Raw genomic sequence first — 21,749 nt, 5'->3', positions numbered from 1 at the left:
TGTCTGGTATAAGAGGATCTACAAATCACTGTGCCACATTTCCTAAAAATCCTGAAGTTAATTGCTAAGGATTTCTGAAGTATTGATAACACAAATTTACTGTGGGTTTGTTTACTGGTTCACTGGTTTTGTGCAGTATAAGGTAATGCATCCACTGTTCAACCATACTGTTACACATTTTTCAGCATTCAAAAAGCAAAACCACAGGATATTATGTTACATAATGTGATCTGCTCACATGTACACAACTGAATTTCAAGTATGACATTTTTTTCTTAAAAGGGGTCACTGGGTTCAAAGTGTTAAATACATAATTTAGAGGGGGGTTTGTTTTAACCAAATTTCAACTATTGCTGGTACAATACAGTACGTAAGCATTAGTGGAGAAATATTTGCCGTATTCTCAGCTAAACATGACTTTGGCCTTATTTAGTCAAGCAAATAGACCATCGTGGCCATACAAAGGCAAACTCTTTAGTCAGCAGAGTTAATATTCAAACATTGGATTTCTCTTAGAGATTATTGACCGAGTTTGACCCATTACGAAATGAGTTATTAGTATTTGACAAAGTGTTAGAAATTGTACATAATCCAAATCCTGCAAGATAATTGGTCTGTTATTCCTACTTCAACATTTTTCTTTTTTTTCTTCTTCAGGCACTACTATGGTCTGTCAAGTAAATGTTTATTTTATGTGTTTGTCCCCAGATTCAGAAATGGGAAGACCAGAGGGAGGAATGGACTTTCCCAGGGAAATCTGAGAGGCATCTCCAAAGAACTCATCTTCATGGCAATTTTTGCATGAGTTGTAGAAATCCAGGTTGGTCCTCCACCACCTTTTCTCCAAGTACTGCTCCTCTAGAATGTAAGCAGAGTATAACTCAATACCAGATTAATTCCTTATCAAAGAGAATAATTGTATTGTCTGACATCATGACACCAAGACCAACACTGTCACTTGGTTTTTCAATTATTTAATTTATTAAAATGTACCTACATGAAATATACATGTATTTGAACAAGATTAAAAAAATAAAATATTTCAAAACAGAATGTCACACATCAAGTAATAGCTATCATCACTCAGGTGCAGTGGGAAGCCTATACCTGTAGACTGACATTTTAAAATCAAATACATAAAACAGCATTTCAAAAAAACAATGCAACTCCTCTGTCATATTCAGTACAAGGGTATAAAGTAAGAAATAGGCTATATTGTGGCTCAACCGTGGTAACTTGTCCATGCAACAAATACTACTGGGTATAGGAATAAAACTGCAACTGGATTATACTCAAACATTTACTCAAACATTCAAGATAAAACAAGATTTCATCAAATAGCCATCCCTTTTAAAGATCACATCTTCCCTATTTGAGGTATGGTTTCAGTGTTTGCATATTAAATATTAAGTTGTTTCTGGTTACATATTCTTAGGTGTTTTTCAACCAAAAGCCAACATGATGTTCACACAACAATGTATATATTGGTAATATATCTCCAATAAACTTTTGGTATTAATTATATTTGACAATTTTCGCAAACAAATGGGTCTCAAAAAATATTTTCACATAAAACAACTTCAATAAAAGGTCACTTATTTTTCAAATAAGTTTTTCTAATAACTGTGGGTGTGTGTGTGTATATATACACATGTTCACCAATATATTCATTAATCCAAAATATTATAGATGAATATATTCAGTGCTGTAAAATATACATCTAAGAAGCAAGTGTACTGTTTCTGTGTTAAAGGCCCAGTGCAGTCACAATTGGTTTCCCCTGTGTTTTCTATCATATTGTACAACAGTTGATGAAACTAACACTGTAAAAGTATAAAAAAAATGTGATCTGTGTTATTTCCTGATAGGTCCTTCTAATCAGCAGGTCTGCATGGGCGGGATTTTCGGCTTTCCATGGTGATATCACCGTGCGGTAAATTGTTTAATAGACCAATAACAAAGAGTTCCAAACCACTCTGCCAATAACAGCTAGTTTTCAGTTTCCTCCTCCCTACTCAACCCACTCCCATACAGTCCTAGGAACATTCTTGCTTGAGAAATAGTTATTTGCTAAAAAATGACTTTTTCCCATTTTAACAGAATTCTATTACAGTAAGATACTTAATTGTTACCTAGAAATTATTTAAAATTGATATAAAACATCTGCATTGGGCCTTTAGGCAAATGGAGTGGTCTTGCATGGCTCAACTGTATCAGACCGATTGCTTCAATGTGACCAATATTCTGCTTGATTCTACTTTATGGAAAAGACAGTCATATTCTCCACCCTTTGTATTAAAACCCCCATCTGCCACCAAATGCACCTAGATAAAACAGACATGAGAAAACCTTAACAGGTTTACTGCATAGCATTCATGTGTGTTTCCATGTGTTATGCCACTAGGCTAGAGGCTCGGGGCTATCAAATCTATAGCCCACTAGGCTTTTCATGAATACAACTCATTTATAAATATAGGATCTAGATCCCATCTACTAAGAGTGTACTTGTTGCCACTGAATTCATATTTGAGTATCTGTGCATCAGTGGCAGCAGGAGAATGCAGCATAACATCACGAGAAGCAGCGACAGATAGGAGCCGTAATAGAACTAGGCACGAAAATGGCCGACATAGCAGCCTTATATAGGTTCACCCTGACACTGTGAAAAGGACAATCAAAACAGGTGCAACAACAAAGGTTCTATACATGTGATGTAGTACTGACATAGTATTACACAGGTACCGTACTCTTCATCTGATGTAGTACTACACAGGTATTATGTGATGTAGTAATACTACACAGGTACTATTAATCTGATGAAACGTAGGAGTCTAGAGAGAACGAGTGGCAAGAAAACCAATCCAATGAGACAATGGAAGGCTGATCCTGTGGCCAGATGGATACAAATAAAATGTGTTCTGTACAAGCTATGTCCTCTTCTAAAGTAGACCCAATTTACACACAAGGGCTGTCACTAGGCAACACTTCCCTACAGTGTAATTACTGATGGAGGGCAATGGAAATGGTTATTTTCAGCTGGTCAAGGCTTTGTGTTAAAAGTCCCCCGAGTGGGATAGTGCAGATTGTCAGTAAACCGTCATCCTTTCATTTCTGTTCCCTCCATTTGACCAGTGGGATTCCATCAACGTGGGACTCCATCAACGTCCTGTCCATCCGATCATCTGCCTGTCTGTCCATCTGTCAGTACCTCCTTTTCCCGAGCTTCCCAGTGTCTGTCATGCAGGTTTTAGGCCGAAGCGCTGCAAGATTAGAAAGTAAATATGGTTTTGTTTCATTAGTGTCCAAAAAATGAAGGCTGCTTCACACAAAAATAGAGCAAAACATCAGAAATTCAAATGTTCTGTTTTTTAATGTTTTCAGCAGGCAGGGGGGGAATTCAAACGTTTGTGCCTTTGATATGTTTAAAAGACACTGAAACATTTGGGTTGATAATAGTGTGGAAACATCAGCTCTGAAACACCCATATTGATAATGTAGCTTTAAGTTTCATTTGCTTCTCACTGATTATTCTATTATACCTGGTATGTTTAAGTGTATACAGTATATACTGAACAAAGACATTCTGGCTGAATTGCTTACCTGGATCAGCTGTTTGTTTCTTCTTGTGGTGATGGACTATCTCGTTCTCATTGGTCATCTTCACATCTTGGTCCTCAACATAATTGCTGAAAAACACCACAAGGGGGGGAAACACACCAGTTTCACTTGAGTCTCTGCATAATCTGGCTTGACACGAGCAGGTTCAAGTCTTGTGTCTTACAATGAAATTACAGAAAGGTGGAGAGACAAGACCCATGTGTGGCAAGGGACTAGGAGGTCTGTTTGGAAGTACTAGAGAAGGACATGCCATCACAAGCCAAGCTGTGGGTTGGAGGTGAGGTGACTTGGGAACATGAACACAACTTTTTATAACTGACTGACAAGGCTGATGAGGGACTCTGTTACTCACTGTTTCAGATCGCGATGTCTGCTACCGCGGGGGCTGGAGTAGAGAGAGCACATCTTCGTTGAACACGAGTCACAAAGAGGTAGACTTCAGTGCCAATTAAACACTGTTATAAGTGATAGGAACGCCTGTCCTTGAAAATAGTTTGTCCCACTATGGTAGCCACGGTCTCCTGCCATTTGAAAAAACTCACATCATGTGAATCTGGTAAATTACTTCGCATACTCATGTTGACAGCGGCTAGACAGAAGAACCAATAAGTATGTGTGCATGTTGATGGACAAGCAGCCAAACCTATCCGCACATGCGTGAATTTCGATGGACAGGGAAATAATTTGCTTATATCAGACTGCAGCAGCCAATCCCATGCTGGGTTACCTGATGACAGTGTTCCTTTCACGGTGGGCAATGTGGGCGTTGTCGGTGAAGAGGATGGTGTGGTAGGGCACCGCCGGGTCACAGGTCGGCAGGATGCCCTGCGCCGCCTGGCTCACACTGTCCAAGATGCCGTTATACACCAGGAGGTCATCTACTAGCAGCTACACAAGGAAGGCTTACAGTAGTCATTCATTTATTACCCCTTATTTAAGCCCAGAAAGTTTAACAGAGAACAGACTCTTGTTTACAGCATATTATTTATGTGTATATAGATGTATATATATATATATATATATATATATATATATTGATGTGTATATAGAGTGCATTTGGAAAATATTCAGACCCCTTGACTTTTTCCATATTTTGTTACGTTACAGCCTTATTAGAAAATTGATTAAATAGTTTTTTTCATCAATCTACACACAATCCCCATAATGACATACCAAAAATTAGAACGTTTTGCTAATTTATAAAAAATACAAAACTGAAATATCACATTTACATAAGTATTCAGACCCTTTACTCAGTACTTTGTTGAAGCACCTTTGGCATGGATTACAGCCTCGAGTCTTCTTACCACCCTGCATCCCACTGCTGGCTTGCTTCTGAAGCTAAGCAGGGTTGGTCCCTGGATGGGAGACCAGATGCTTTTGGAAGTGGATAACTTCTTGATGCACCCATCCCGGTAGTGGGATCATTTTCACCACACCCGCTGAATTGCAGCACGCCAAATTCAAATTAAATTACTAAACATACTTAATTTTCATGAAATCACAAGTGCAATATAGCAAAACACAGCTTAGCTTGTTGTTAATCCACCTGGCATGTCAGATTTCAATACAGCTTTTTGGCGAAAGCATAACAAGCGTTTATATAAGAACATCTCTCGCATTAGACAAAATATTACAAACACCTAGCAGCCCAGTAGATTGGTCACGAAAGTCAGAAAAGCAATAGATTAAATCGCTTACCTTTCATGATCTTCGAATGCTTTCACTCACGAGTTACACAAAAAAATGTTCCTTTTGTTCCATAAAGATTATTTTTATATCCAAAATACCTCCATTTGTTTGGCGCATTATGTTCAGAAATCCACAAGCTCGAGCGGTCACGACATCACATACAAAAATTCCAAATAGTATCCAAAATGTCCACAGAAACATGTCAAACATTTTTTTATAATCAATCCTCAGGTTGTTTTTAAAATATATAATCGATAATATATCAACCGGGACTGTCACTTTTTCAATAGGAGAGGGAAAGAAAATGGCTGCCCAACTCTGTTGTGCAAGCAAAACTTATGCGAACACCCAGCTATCCACTGACGCTATGTTATCTTTCTCGCTCATTTTTCAAAATAAAAGCCTGAAACTATGTCTAAAGGCTGTTGACACCTTGAGGAAGCGATAGGAAAAGGAATCTGGTTGATATCCCTTTAAATGGAGTGAAAGCAGGCTACGGAACATGGAGCATTCAAAATAGAAGCCACTTCCTGGTTTCATTTTCCTCAGGTTTTTGCCTGCAATATCAGTTCTGTTATACTCACAGACAATATTTTGACAGTTTTGGAAACTTTAGAGTGTTTTCTCAATTATATGCATATTCTAGTTTCTGGGCCTGAGAAATAGGCAGTTTCAAATGGGTACGTTTGTTTTGTCCAAAAACTAAAATCCTGCCCCCTACACTCAAGAAGTTAACCCTGGTGTCCTGGCTAAATTCCCACTCTGGTCACCTATCATCCCCAGCTTACAATTTGCTCATTTCTCTCCCCTGTAACTATTCCCCTGGTTGTTGCTGTAAATGAGAATGTGTTCTCAGTCATCTTACCTGGTGAAATAAGGGTACTTTTTTTTGTTGCTTAGTTGGTATACCTGTATTTGGGGAGTTTCTCCCATTCTACTCTGCAGATCCTCTCAAGCTCTGTCAGGTTGGATGAGCGTCACTGCACAGCTATTTTCAGGTCTCTCCAGAGATGTTAGATCAGGTTCAAGCCTGGGCTCTGGCTGAGCCACTCAAGGACATTCAGAGACATGTCCCGAAGCCACTTCTGCGTTGCCGTGGCTGTGTGCTTATGGTCAATTTCCTGTTGGAAGGTGAACCTTCACCCCAGTCAGGTCCTAAATACTCTGGAGCAGGTTTTCATCAAGGATCTCTCTGTACTTTGCAACGTTCATCTTTCCCTCGATGCTGACTAGTCTCCCAGTCCCTGCCGCTGAAAAACATCCCCACAGCATGATGCTGCCACCACCACACTTCACCGTAGGGATGGGTCAGGTTTCCTCCAGACGTGACGCTTGGCATTCAGGCCAAAGAGTTCAACTTGGTTTCATCAGACCAGAGAATCTTGTTTTTCATGGTCTTAGAGTCTTAAGAGTCTTTAGGTGCCTTTTGGCAAACTCCAAGTGGGATTTCATGTGCCTTTAGCTGACGAAGTGGCTTCCGTCTGGCCACTACCATAAAGGCCTGATTGGTGGAGTGCTGCAGAGATGCTTGTACTTCTGGAAATTTCTCCCATCTCCACAGAGGAACTCTGGAGCGCTGTCAGAGTGACTATCGGGTTCTTGGTCACCTTCCCTGACCAAGGCCCTTCTCCCCCGATTGCTGAGTTTGGCCGGAAATATTTTGGTACCCTTCCCCAGATCTGTGCCTAGAAACAATCCTGTCTTGGAGCTCTATGGACAATTCCTTCGACCTCATGGCTTGGTTTTTGCTCTGACATGCACTGTCAACTGCGGGACCTTATATAGACAGATGTGTGCCTTTCTAAATTATGTCCAATTAATTGAATTTATAACAGGTGGACTCCAATCAAGTTGTAGAAGCATCTCAAGGATGAATAATGGAAAAAGGATTCATATGAGCTTAATTTCAAGTATCATAAAAAGGGTCTGAATTGTGTATTATTGTGTAAATAAGGTATTTCTGTTTAATTTTTTTGATACATTTGTAAACATTTCTAAAAACCTGTTTTCGCTTTTTCATTATGGGGTTGTGTGTGTAGATTGATGAGGACTTAAAAAATAAAAAATACATTTTAGAATAAGGCTGTAACGTAACAAAATGTGGAAAGCCAAGGGGTCTGAATACTTTCCGAATGCACTGTAGATATGTATAGATGTGTGTATTTAGATGTGTATATACATATAATGTAATTGTTCTTTATTGATGTTTGACAGGTCGTCATTGAAAATAGGATTTTTGTTCTTAATTGACTTACCTGTGTAAATAAGGGTGAAATAAAACTCTAGGGAAGAATTCCCAATAATAGTACTTATTAGACCATTATAGTCTGAAATGATCCTTATTCTGCTTTGCTCCCAAGTCCTAAGACCTGGGTCTCTCTGATGAATATGGTCTGTGTTACTGTGCTGAGGAGAGAGAAAAGAAAACTGACTTACCCCAAACTCCTTTACCCCCCTCTGTGGTGTCTTGGAGTAGTTCCACAGTTTGATCATGGACACGGTCACTGGCTGGTCAAATATGAGATACACGCGATTCACCAGTCCGGGGAGTACCGGTGCTAGCCACATGTGTATGCCATCATGAGAGTTGTTCACTCCATCTACCAGCTTATCTGGAGTCCTCACGTCACCCTTCACACTGTCCAGGACATTCACACTGTCTGGGAATGCAGCGACATCTAGAAGCATTGTTTAAAGAATGGACTCAGCCAAACTGTGTTGACTACAGTGTCATTACTCCTGCCATTTCCATTTCCTCTACTGGAAGCCACCCTTTTACTATTTCAGGGTACATTTATAGTTTTGGAGTTCACCAAACTTGGTCCAGGGATGGTACATGAGATTCCCACTATATGAACAAGCTACAAAATTGGCTATATCGAAATTCCATAAAAAATTTAAAAAACTAAAAAAAAACTAGTGTGGTTAAGGTTAGGTTTAAAAACAGATTAGAAGAAGAGATTGTAGAACTAGGCGGTGCTTCCGACTTTGCAACTTGGCCAGATATTGGTAACCAGTACTCCAACCTCGGCAAACAGCTCCGCCCTCCCCGCAGCTACTCGCCCAAGCCTCTCCAGGTTCTCCTTTACCCAAATCCAGATAGCAGATGTTCTGAAAGAGCTGCAAAACCTGGACCCGTACAAATCAGCTGGGCTTGACAATCTGGACCCTCTATTTCTGAAACTATCCGCCGCAATTGTCGCAACCCCTATTACAAGCCTGTTCAAACTCTCTTTCATATCGTCTGAGATCCCCAAGGATTGGAAAGCTGCCGCAGTCATCCCCCTCTTCAAAGGGGGAGAAACCCTGGACCCAAACTGTTACAGACCTACATCCATCCTGCCCTGTCTATCTAAGGTCTTCGAAAGCCAAGTCAACAAACAGGTCACTGACCATCTCGAATCCCACCGTACCTTCTCCGCTGTGCAATCTGGTTTCCGAGCCGGTCACGGGTGCACCTCAGCCACGCTCAAGGCACTAAACGATATCATAACCGCCATCGCTAAAAGACAGTACTGTGCAGCCATCTTCATCGACCTTGCCAAGGCTTTCGACTCTGTCAATCACCATATTCTTATCGGCAGACTCAGTAGCCTCGATTTTTCTGATGACTGCCGTGCCTGGTTCACCAACTACTTTGCAGACAGAGTTCAGTGTGTCAAGTCGGAGGGCATGCTGTCCGGTCCTCTGGCAGTCTCTATGGGGGTGCCACAGGGTTCAATTCTCGGGCCGACTCTTTTCTCTGTATATATCAATGATGTTGCTCTTGCTGCGGGCGATTCCCTGATCCACCTCTACGCAGACGACACCATTCTATATACTTCCGGCCCATCCTTGGACACTGTGCTATCTAACCTCCAAATGAGCTTCAATGCCATACAACACTCCTTCCGTGGCCTCCAACTGCTCTTAAATGCTAGTAAAACCAAATGCATGCTTTTCAACCATTCGCTGCCTGCACCCGCACGCCTGACTAGCATCACCACCCTGGATGGTTCCGACCTTGAATATGTGGACATCTATAAGTACTTAGGTGTCTGGCTAGACTGTAAACTCTCCTTCCAGACTCATATCAAACATCTCCAATCGAAAATCAAATCTAGAGTCGGCTTTCTATTCCGCAACAAAGCCTCCTTCACTCACGCCGCCAAACTTACCCTAGTAAAACTGACTATCCTACCGATCCTCGACTTCGGCGATGTCATCTACAAAATAGCTTCCAACACTCTACTCAGCAAACTGGATGCAGTTTATCACAGTGCCATCCGTTTTGTCACTAAAGCCCCTTATACCACCCACCACTGCGACCTGTATGCTCTAGTCGGCTGGCCCTCGCTACATATTTGCCAGACCCACTGGCTCCAGGCCATCGACAAGTCCATGCTAGGTAAAGCTCCGCCTTATCTCAGTTCACTGGTCACGATGGCAACACCCACCCGTAGCACGCGCTCCAGCAGGTGTATCTCACTGATCATCCCTAAAGCCAACACCTCATTTGGCCGCCTTTCGTTCCAGTTCTCTGCTGCCTGTGACTGGAACGAATTGCAAAAATCGCTGAAGTTGGAGACTTTTATCTCCCTCACCAACTTCAAACATCTGCTATCTGAGCAGCTAACCGATCGCTGCAGCTGTACATAGTCTATTGGTAAATAGCCCACCCATTTTCACCTACCTCATCCCCATACTGTTTTTATTTATTTACTTTTCTGCTCTTTTGCACACCAATATCTCTACCTGTACATGACCATCTGATCATTTATCACTCCAGTGTTAATCTGCAAAATTGTAATTATTCACCTACCTCCTCATGCCTTTTGCGCACAATGTATATGGACTCTCTTTTTTCTACTGTGTTATTGACTGGTTAAGTGTTTACTCCATGTGTAACTCTGTGTTGTCTGTTCACACTGCTATGTTTTATCTTGGCCAGGTCACAGTTGCAAATGAGAACTTGTTCTCAGCTAGCCTACCTGGTTAAATAAAGGTGAAATAAAAATAAAATAAACAAATAAAAAAGGGAGAGCAGGCTTTCGTTCCACAACAGCACAAAACACACCTGATTCAACTAATCATCACAACCTTGATTGACTGAATAAGGTGTTTTAATGCTTGGCTAAAACTAAAGCCGGTACACCCTGTGGATTTCTAGGACCAGGGTTTATGACCTGTCTTAGGCCAGACTTGAAGTCTCACGCTAGCTAGCTCAGCCAGTCAGTGAGATACTGGGTGTAAGTGTAGATTGCAGCAGTTCTCAGTGTGTGTATGTGTTTGTGGTGTTAACATTGTAGGTAGGATACTGTTGTCACTGAGGGGTATCTTCTTGTCGTTTTGGTCATAGATCTCCAGGCCGTTCATGCCAATGTAGTAGGGGTCACCCCAGGTGGTCAGCAGCTGCAGCTGGAAGATGACTGGTGGGTCAAGGGTTAAGGAAGAGACGTGGAGCCGTGTACACACTTAGGACTTTTACAGTCATCAAGTCATTTAGTGATCACAGTATCTCAAGCAGGCAAAACTGGTTGTAATGACATTGAATATGTACAGTATGTCTTTTATGAAAGGTAAAATATATACTGTATATTGTCAATTCTATCTACTAAAAGGTGAAATATTTAGTTTGTAAATTTGATGCACTGGTCGCAGAATTTCTGCATGTCTATGTAAGGTGACATGTTACGTCAGTAAAAGCAGCGGGCCAAATCTGTGATTTCTCAAGATTTGTAAAAATGTGTATAACATTTTTGTTGTTGGACATAAAAGACTATACAATCACCAGTAAATCAGCTGAAAGTGATTTTCATTTAGAAAATATTCTAAATTAAAGTATTCTCATGCATAAATAGAGAGAAATATGTGATCTTAGCCCAATGTAATCAGGGTTTGATATGTTTTTGTCAAATACTATATCTGTTTAGGCTTCTTGTGTACAAATTATTTATAATTATGTTCTGGACTCCCGACCATCCGCTTAAGAAAAAAATCGTCCCATGGCTGAATGTAGTTGGGGACAATATTCTGTGGGACTATGTCTTGTGTGCAGCAGGAGGAAGGATACATCCACAAGGCATGATGGGGGCCTCGTAGTCCATGCTGGCTTGCTCCTGTCTTCTGGAGCCAGCCCTGAAAACCATCGAAGACACAAACCTTAATGACATCTCATATTGTATTGCATTACAGTAGTAGAGCGTATGAATGATTCATTTGATACATGTCTAGGCGTTTGGCACAGTGGGGATAATAGCCAGAATGCTATTTTATGAGAGGCTAAAACAATTAGCCTGGTCCCAGATCTGTTTGTCCCGTCTTGCCAATTCGTATGATCATTAGTAAGACATCCCAAACCGATATGGTACCAGACTAGCCTACAAGTAAGTAGTCACTTGAGTGTGTAGGCCGAGTCCTCTCCTGTACTCTTGCTGTTGACCAGGCCAGTGGTGGGGGTCTGGAGAAAGTCGATGAAGAGGATCTCCTGAGCAAAGTCAAAGTGACAGTTCCCTGGTCCCTTCCTGATGAGGAAGCCCTCTGCTGGAGAGATGAGCGTATCGTCCAGAGACACATGGATCACCTTCACCTGGAGCACACATGAATAGGGTTAATAAGAAATGGTTATCTTGACAAATGTGTTTTCGTAAGGAATAGGGATTCACCCCTTAACAATTTTTTTCTATCAGTCAATATTTAAATATCTTTAAGGATCTATGGCAGAGTGTGAATGTATATTAATTGCATATATTGTAAATGCACACTTACGGAGCATCGTATATATTTGTACAACTACAATGCACTGCACCTTTAATGACAAAACTCACAAATGCAAAAGCAACCTACAGGGCCCAGATATTTCATTTTGAATTGATACTTCCACCAGGCTACTAAAGCCAGTTCTCCATCCCAGTGACTCTCTCTCTCACCCCCTGTAGGAGTCCTCTGGGGTCTTGTTGTAGTTCCAGATGCGGAGGCCAGCCACCGTCTGGGCCTTGTCAAAGTTCACCGTCAGGGTGTGGTGCTGGCCACAGGAGAATGGAATCAGCCACATGTGCTGGTCCTCAGTGGTGATGTTGTGGCCATCAATGAGTCTGTACAGAGGAGAGAGAGACAGCTCACTGATTCAGGAATATGTTGGAAATGAAAACTTACAGTTATGAATATAACTACTGTTCCCTGAAGGAGGGAATAAGGTAGAAAAATATTACGGGGAGAGTCAACACCATTCACATTCACCGTAAGAACTGAAATCACGCCCAACAGGTCAATGGATGCAGAGCCAGCCCTCGGAGACCCCGCCTTCCTTGCTATAATACCGGGGCTTGCATTCATTTCCTCAATTCAGTACTGCTCTTCAGCAAGCCCAAAACCCCTGACGACGCAGGGCACTTCCTTCAGGGAACAGTAGTTATTCATAACTGTATGTTCCCATTTGGTCAGTCACTCAGTATAACATACTATGGTGACATACAATCACGCCCTAAGCCAGCTTAGAGGGTACCAAAATAGCAGGCACACGGCAGTCCAAGCACACAGGTTTAACCGGCTCCAAAAAGGGGTTACAGAAGCCACCTTTCCCCTAATATGTATCTGAGAAGCCTGAATTGTCAGAGCCTCATGAGGCCTGAACTGTCAGAGACCTATATAGGGACCCATTACCTTCTTTAACTTGGTTATGCTCACTGACACGCTGCCACTGCAGCCGAAGTCCATAGACCCCATGGTTCCAAGTAGAGATCGACCGATTAATCGGCATGGCCGATTACATTGTACTGCACGAGGAGACTGCGTGGCTTTCCCTGGTCATCCCTACTGCCTCTGATCTGTCGGACTCACTAAACACATGCTTCATTTGTAAATTATGTCTGAGTGTTGGAGCGTGCCCGTGGCTATCCATAAATAAAAAAAGAAAATGGTGCTGTCTGGTTTTGATACTTAATAACATCTGGCACAGAATAAGGACTACTGCCAGAAAATAACATTTGTTTTTTGAAGTTGGTCCAAGTGTGACTTGCTCAGAGATTAAGCTCCTCTGTCCAACTTTCATTACTCAAACTCTCCTGTTGGATTTATCTACAGCTATGCACATGTGCAAATGGTATTTATTTACCAAAGATAGCAGTCAAACAAGTTAAATCGGCAAATTATCTTTTATCTTGCGACATATGTAAATTCCTTTATTACGTCACGTTAGCTTACAATAATTATTATTTTGATGGAAAACTGAATTTAGCTTCTTACGTCACGTTAGCTTACAATAATTATTATTTTGATGGAAAACTGAATTTAGCTTCTTACGTTGCTACAAGTTACGTTGACATCCCTTCTTAAATCACTTGATAACGTTATGAAGTACGACATGCTCCTTTATTTTCTTAGTCTGCTCATACTGTCTCATGATCCAAGTCCTGATCGCTACCCAGTCACCATGGGAAATGTCCAGTCTCTCTCACCCAGCTATCAGGGAGGCCGGAGATGGGCCGGAGAGTGTGGGCCATGACAAGGCTGTTCAGAACAGTAGGAACGCCAAAGGCAAGAACCTGAAGCGCTGCTCAATCATCAACATGAAGCGGAAGAAGGGTTCCAAGAAGGTGCAGCCCAACAGGAACAACGAGAACAGCGAGACCCACCTCAACAACAAAAACTTGGAGAAGGCTCAGTCCTGCACCAACCTGTCCACTCTCACCCAGGACCAGAGTACCCCAGACCTCACCAATGCTCAGAAAATGTCCTCGCCAACTCCAACGTGGCAACCGACATGCCCAAGAGGGTGATAGTCCAGGCCTCAACTGGTGAACTGCTGCACTGGGTGAGTTCCTGTGTCGGCATTGCTACCGACTCCAGAATCTGTCCCCCAACGACCCAGGGCTGTGGCTGCAGAGTGTAGACCGCTTCCTGCTCAACCACAACTGGGGGAACCAGAGCATCCTCACCTCAGCCAATGTGGTGTTTGTCTACATGCTGTGCCGCAAGGTGGTCTCCTCCGAGGCAGCCACCGAGCACCAGCTGCAGGCCATGGTGATCACCCGCCTCTACCTGACCTGCTCCTACATGGGCAACGAGAATTCCTACCCACTGAGACCCTTCCTGGTGGAGAGCTCCAGTGACATCTTCTGGGAGAGCTGCCTGTCTATCATCAACCTGATGCGTGGCAACATGCTCCAGATGAGCACGGAGCAGCACTATTTCTTCCAGCTGTTTGCCAACCAAAAAAACAAAAGCCAAGAGGAGAGGAGCCGCTTGCTCATCGGTCTGGACCGGTGAGGGGCCTGGGGAGAGGGTCCAGGGGAGTGCAGGGGCCTCCTCTAGTCTGGCATTTCAAAATGGATGGAGGGAACTTTAGTTCAGAGACTAGGAAAGGGGAGAGGGGAAGATGGGAAATGATTCACCACATATTTTGGTGTTAAAATGAGGGTACATTTGGCTTAGATGAACCCCAAAAGTTAAAATTGAACAAATCAAAACGAATAATGAAAAATATATATAAAAAGGAACACAAATCTACAGCTATAATTGAATGTGGAGAAGACCAAGGCTGCAGCCCACCAGCCACACAACTGTTTCTCTGACTTTCTAAGATGTGCACTGCCTACCATAGGAGGGTGATTGAGCACCCTTGTGTGACTGTGCTAGTGCTCACATCACACTGAGACTGCAGCCTACCAACCTACTATTCTGACAGTCAGATATGCACTGCCTATCACGGGTGGGTAGATGAGCACTGCTATACAGTTCATTTGGAAAAGTATTCAGACCCCTTGACTTTATCCACATTTTGTTACGTTACAGCCTTATTCTAAAATTGATTCATTCATTTCCCCCACCTCAATCTACACACATTAGCTCATAATGACAAAAACGTTAAAAAAAACATTTTTGCAAATGTATAAAATAAAGAAAATATCACATTTACATAAGTATTCAGATCCTTTACTCAATACTTTCTTGAAGCACCTTTGGCTGCAATTACAGCCTCAAATCTTCTTGGGTATGACGCTACAACACCTGGCACACCTGTATTTAGGGAGTTTCTGCCATTCTTCTCTGCAGATCCTCTCAAGCTCTGTCAGGTTGGATGGGAAGTGTTGCTGCACAGCTATTTTCAGGTCTCTCCTGAGATGTTCGATTGGGTTCAAGTCAGGGCTCGGGCTGGGCCACTCAAGGACATTCAGAGACTTGTCCCGAAGCCAGTCCTGCTTGGTCTTGGCTGTGTGCTTGGGGTCATTGTCCTGTTGGAAGGTGAACCATCGCCCCAGTCTTAGGTCCTGAGCGCTCTGGAGCAGGTTTTCATCAAGGATCTTCGCTCTGTTCATCTTTCCCTCGATCCTGACAAGTCCTTCAGTACCTGCCGCTGAAAAACATCCCCACAGCATGATGCTGCCATAACCATGCTTCACCGTAGGGATGGTGCAAGGTTTTCTCCAGACATGATGCTTGGCATACAGGCCAAAGAGTTCAATCTTGGTTTCATCAGACCAGAGAATCTGGCTTCTCATAGTTTGAGAGTCTTTGGGCTGTCATGTGCCTTTTACTGAGGAATAGCTTCCATCTGGCCACTCTTCCGTAAAGGTCTGATTGGTGGAGTGCTGCAGAGATAGTTGTCCTTAAACACTGCAGAAATGTTTTGGTACCCTTCCCCAGATCTGTGCCTCGACACAATCCTGTCTCTAAGCTCTACGGACAATTCCTTCGACCTCATGGCTTGGTTTTTACTCTGACAACTCTGACAACTGTGGGACCTTATTTAGACAAGTGTGTGTCTTTCCAAATATTTTTTTTTTAGAATAAGGCTATAATGTAACAAAATGTGTAAAAAAAAGTCAAAGGGTCTGAATACTTTCCGAATGCACAGTATATCGAATGAAAGCCACAATAAACACTGACATGATAGACACTTAAGAGATAGAGTCAGTTGAATGAAATCCCTTACAATACTGTTGTTGGCTGTGTTGATGAAGTTGTTGACAAGTTGACTGGATAACGACTTAAAATAAAAGGTAACTGCCAAAATAAAGGAAAAATCAACAAAGTGTCTTAGTAGGGCGTTGGGCCACCACGAATCAAAACCGCTTCAATGTACCTTGGCATAGTTTCGCCAAGTGTCTGGAAGTCAATTGTGGACTCTATGTTGGACCCCAGGAAGAGTAACTGCTGCATGTGCAGTAGCTAATGGGGATCCTAATAAACAAAACAATTGGAGGGATGCGACACCATTTTTCCAAGAGAAATTCCATTATTTGGTGTTTTGTTGATAGAAAACGCTGTCTCAGGCGCCACTCCAGAATCTCCCAGAAGTGTTCGATTGGGTTAAGATCTGGTGACTGTCATTCAGTGACCACTCATGCCCTGTGGATGGGTGCATTGTCATCCTATAGAGGTATAGCCATGGTAGCCAAAATAATGGCCGGCCCAGCATTTTTATACATGACCCTAATTATGATGGGATGTTAATTGCTTAATTAACTCATGAACCACACATGTGGAAGCCCCTGCTTTTAATACTATTTATCCCTTATCTACTCAAGTGTTTCCATTATTTCCTCACTTATGCAGTTAGATCCATCTACATTGTCAGCAGTGTGAGGTCAGAGACACGCACGCACACACACAGACACACACACAGTACTGACTTATCGAGGGTGCGTGCTTCCTGGCTGTACTCAGGCAGGTCGTTGAGGTCCCGTGGCGAGGCATCCACCATGGACAGGTCCAGAGGCAGGCTGTCCCCCTCCTTCCCCACCACCTCTAACCCTGTCAGTCCCAGGTAGTGGGAGTCCCCCCACGTCATGCTCAACTCTATCCTAAGGCCTGAAGATGGGGAGGGGGAAGAGAAGGAGAGAGAGATCTTAGAGAGTCCGTGTGAAACAAGCTGAGCTAGCGACATTTTACAGAGAGCAAAATACAGTCCTGTGTTTAAAATGAGGAATTCATGAATTGATCATGAATAACACTAACTTAGAAGAGAGTACTCACACTTTCCGTTGTACATTCCTGGGATCTGCTCCAGGGTCTCCTCAGACTGACCATCAGTCGGGTTCAGATGGGGTTTTAACTGAAAGATGGCAGTGAATAGAAACCAGAAATGTTAGCGCTAGGCTGGAAAAAAACCTGCACGTCTTGTATCAATCTGGCAGGTAGCCTAGTGGTTAGAACATTGGACTAGTAACCAAAAGGTTGTGAGACTGAATCCCTGAGCTGACAAGGTAAAAATCTATCATTTTGCCCTTGAACAAGGCAGTTAACCCACAGTTCCTAGGCTGTCATTGAAAATAATACATTTGTTCTTAACTGACTTGCCTGGTTAAATAAAGGTTAAAAACATTTTTTTTTTAATGTATGTATGGCTTTCCATGTTTTCACTGTACAGTCCCAGTCAGTCATGTTGTACTCACAGCGAGGTCGTCCTCGGGTCTGAAGCCAGCCTGGGTGAAGGGTCGTTCCTCCCCCTCTCTGTCGGCCGTGCGGGGCCTCTGCAGCTCCTCCTCATACCCCACCAGCTCTTCGAAGCCCTCCACCTCCCCGCAAAACGTCTCGTCGTAGCGCGACATAGCCTCCAGGATCTCATCATCCGTGGTGAACAAGATGGTGTCCCCAAACTGGTCCAGACCTAAGAGGAGAGGGGTGGAGGTATAATTCAAGATGTTAGAGGCAAACATGTTTTAATGCATGGGCAACAAATTACATTAAACCTACACTGAGTGTATAAAACATAAAGAACACAAGCTCTTTCCATGACATATACTGACCAGGTGAATCCAGGTGAAAGACATGATCCCTTATTGATGTCACTTGTTAAATCCACTTCAAATCAGTGTAGATGAAGGGGAGGAGACAGGTTAAATAAGGACTTTTAAGCCTTGAAACAATTGAGACATAGATTGTGTTTGTGTGCCATTCAGAGGGTGAATGGGCAAGACAAAATATTTGAGTGCCTTTGAACGGGCTATGGTAGTAGGTTTGTGTCAAGAACTGCAATGCTGATGAGTTTTTCACACTCATCAGTTTCCCGTGTGTATTAAGAATGGTCCCCCACCCAAAGGACATCCAGCCAAATTGACACAACTGTGGGAAGCATCGGAGTCAACATATGCCAGCATCCCTGTGGACCCTTGTAGAGTCCATGCCCCGACGAATTGAGGCTGTTCTGAATGCAAAAGCGGGGGTGTGCAACGCAATATTAGGGAGGCTTTCTTAATGTTTGTACACTCAGTGTATTTAGTCACCAAACAAATGCTGTAGTTCTACGATCTAAATTAATATAATACATGAAGCTCTTAAAATAAGGACCTGTTATAGGCCAACTGTGGTAGAACTATAACATGGGATACATTTGGGTGTCTAAGGAGAGAGGCTATCCCTCACTCATGATCCCCCTACCTCCAGACAGTGTCCCTGACGCCTTGGCAATCTCTCCCCTGAAGATGCACCTCCCATCCAGCAGCATCTCAGCCTCCTTCACCCCCCTGAACGAGTGGATCCTGGACTTGTTGTAATTCCACACTCTTATCATGGCCACCTGACATGGCCCAGCAAACTCCAGGTAGATCACGTGACTCATCCCCTGGGTGAACGGCGCCAGCCACAGGTGCATGTCGTCCTGCGTGCGGTTGATTCCGTCGATTAGGTTGGCGACCACGCGCGGGTCTTTGCCGTAGACAGGCAGCACGTTAATATCGGGCGGGTCGGCTTGGATGTGGACGGGCCGTACGGGCTGACCGCTGGAGCTGAAGACTTCCAGACCGTTGAGGCCCACGTAGTGGCGGTCACCCCATGTGGACAGGATGTTAATGACCAGACGTTGACCACGTGGGAGGACTGGAATCTCAAACTCTGGCTCGGCGAAAAGGTCATCCACCGGGTCATCGCAGAAGCCCCCTTGAGGGGCGGGTGAAGAGAGGTGGGACGAAGAGGGGAAGGGGCTGCAGGTGGGGCCTGCTGGGTCGGAGGTGACTGTGGCGATACTGGCGGCTCTGGAGGAACGCTGGAGGAACTGGTCAAAGATGTCGCCCTCGAAGCCCATGTTGGAGATGCGACCGCGCTGGCACTGGTTGAACTTTGTGAGGGAGTCCCAGGACTCCATGAGGTTGTCATCCTGGGCCTGCCGGCTGTGGAGCGTGGCTCGGGGGGTACGATGCTGCCTCTTGCTGATGCTGCCTGACACTGAACTTGGCTCCTCTGTGGAATCAACACACTCATGTTACCTCAAAGACCATGCAGAGTACCTAATACAAGTGTAGCTAAAGCAAGCTTATTTTTTGACCGTTTTATACATTATGGTACTCTATATCATTTTGCGAGTAAGAATTCTCCAACTAAAGTTATGGACCACAATAATCCTAAAATAATTGTACATATTCCAGTTATGAAGAAGATACAATTTTTATGGTAATGATTATGTAATTTTCACACTGAATAGCCCAACTCAGACAGCTGGTGTGATAACTTTCAGCTGACACATTCACAACAGATATGGTCAGAACCAGCTGGCATGTGCCCTGTGTGTGTGTGTGTGCTGTGTTTGTTTCCAGATAGGGGAAAAACAAGCTATTACTAGAGGGTCTGGGGGGGGGTCTGTCTGTTGTCATGGAGATAAAAAGAGATTATTATAGGATGCAGGCCTAGATTTGTTGTGATGCAGCAATCTGTCTGCTCTATAATCTCATTTAGGAAAGAAAAAAAAGATATGTCTGGTCTGCCGTTGACAAGAACAACGAGATTTCTCAATATCCTCAACATTGGGAAACCAATGGCAGATCCTGGGGGGAAAACATTCTTGAGTTGCATAATAAAGGCAAGTAGACAAACAGGCTACCACTAGAGATGATTCTGTCTCAAATCACATTAACTTCTCATATCTTGCCTGCACAGCTCAGTATGCAGAATAGATAAAGGAGCCACAAAAGTATTGTACAAATGAAATTACTCACACAGGTCTCAGGACCACACGTACACACACACACGCGCGCACACACACACACACACACACAATATTATCCTACCTGTGGTCAGTCCAATGGCTCCATGCTGGTGCTCCTCTGCTGGTTTTCTGCTACTAGTGTTGTTGTTCATGCCTGAGCTCCTACGTCCACTAACAGGCCGGTCCTGGTGCTGCTGGTCACCTCCAAGGTCCAGAGAGTCTGCACTCCACTGGCCCTCGTTCACCGTCCTCTCCACCCCCCGACACACCCTCCCCGGGTTACAGCCCAGCTCCGGGAGCACTGAGGTGGAGGTGGATTGGGGGAGGGGAGGTTTGGGCTCCACAGACTGCTGGGGCACTAGCCAGAGGGGTCTTTCCCTTCCGACCTCGCAGCCCTCGGGGGCGCTCCGGGCCAGGGGCTGTAGCCACTGGGGACTCCTGGAGGAAGAAGGCTGGGTGGTGACTGTGCACTCTGTGGGTTGACACGACTGCTCCAGCTGCTGTTTCAGAGGGGGTGGGGGAGGGCCAGGTCCGGAGGGTCCATGCCAAAGGAGTCCCTCTGTAGTGGGGGACAGTTTGTAGATGTGGGGGAGGGGGGATTGTAGATTTTATCCTGCATGTCTATCCTGACCTGGGCTAGCCCCTCAGATAGTCCGTGGTTGGGGTCTCGATTCTCCCCTCTGCTTTCCACCCACGCGCCGCTCGTGTCATGGTGCTGTGGGCTGGCACCCCGCAGACTGTGGCCGGACCCCACTGGGCTGGGAGAGAAGGATTCTGGAACTTGGAGTGCCTGGAGGTCGATGCTGGTGCTGTAATCAAAGATCTGGTTGCCACAGCCCTTGTCCAGCTCACCTTCAAACACCAGAGTGCTGTTGAGGTAAAGATTCACATGCCGGGCACCAACGTCCAGGTCCTAAAAAAGAACAGAACAGGTATTTCAGGCTCTAAGCAGGGCAATATTTAGGTAATGCATGGATATCGGTAGACCGTATAAGAAAAGCAACATTGAAAATGAAAAATGAACAAGGAAAATGTCAAAGAGCTTGAATATTGATGTGAACGTGACATAGATCAACACTGAAACTGATACTATACTGTTAACCAAGGAGCTTCCTAGTTGTAGGCCCCAATATTCTTTCCCACAGGTATGTAGACAGAGTCAATTAAGCTAACCGTGCAGACGTAGTCAACTGTAAAGCTAATTGTAATTAGCCTCCCTACCAACACACACAGGCAGACATGGTGGATGGCTAAATGGCTAAGACCAGACTCAAATCTCCTCAATCCCTGCTCATTAAATCAGTGTATCCCCACCCCATGGATCCCACAGTATCAAACAGCTCCTTACCTCGCATCCTAAAACACACCACTAGAACCTGAAATAGGACTCAATAAACAGAGACACTGCTAATATCAACCCATATCATCCATAGTTCCAGACAGACCCCTGGTTGCCTGGGCTTTGTGATTCCCGTCCTTCCCTTTTGTGACAGCAGCAGGGCGAGAGGCGAGAGCAGTAACCTGGGCGTCCCCTCACTAA

At 43.9% G+C, this 21,749-nt stretch overlaps 1 protein-coding gene and 1 pseudogene across 1 annotated transcript in view; one reads left to right on the top strand and one right to left on the bottom strand.

The window, feature by feature from the left end:
* Positions 1 to 964: 964 nt before the first annotated feature.
* LOC135523970 (katanin-interacting protein-like) overlaps positions 965 to 21,749 on the bottom strand; it is a 42,153-nt gene continuing 21,368 nt past the window's right edge. Inside the window, 16 exon segments of the mRNA XM_064951025.1 lie at positions 965 to 3,260; positions 3,601 to 3,686; positions 3,971 to 4,003; positions 4,346 to 4,506; positions 7,747 to 7,988; positions 10,608 to 10,718; positions 11,363 to 11,427; positions 11,688 to 11,878; position 12,052; positions 12,219 to 12,383; positions 16,923 to 17,100; positions 17,266 to 17,344; positions 17,685 to 17,899; positions 18,670 to 19,467; positions 20,292 to 20,718; positions 20,721 to 21,122. Of these exon segments, the coding sequence (XP_064807097.1) occupies positions 3,202 to 3,260; positions 3,601 to 3,686; positions 3,971 to 4,003; positions 4,346 to 4,506; positions 7,747 to 7,988; positions 10,608 to 10,718; positions 11,363 to 11,427; positions 11,688 to 11,878; position 12,052; positions 12,219 to 12,383; positions 16,923 to 17,100; positions 17,266 to 17,344; positions 17,685 to 17,899; positions 18,670 to 19,467; positions 20,292 to 20,718; positions 20,721 to 21,122 (3,213 nt within the window). The 3' untranslated portion in view covers positions 965 to 3,201.
* On the top strand, positions 13,721 to 14,556 carry LOC135525200 (cyclin-dependent kinase 5 activator 1-like; annotated as a pseudogene).

The sequence above is a fragment of the Oncorhynchus masou genome, chromosome 31, assembly GCF_036934945.1.
Source record: "Oncorhynchus masou masou isolate Uvic2021 chromosome 31, UVic_Omas_1.1, whole genome shotgun sequence".
Taxonomy (NCBI): domain Eukaryota; kingdom Metazoa; phylum Chordata; class Actinopteri; order Salmoniformes; family Salmonidae; genus Oncorhynchus; species Oncorhynchus masou.
The sequence above is the reverse complement of the archived record's forward strand: the minus strand, read 5'-3'. Positions and strand labels throughout refer to the sequence as shown.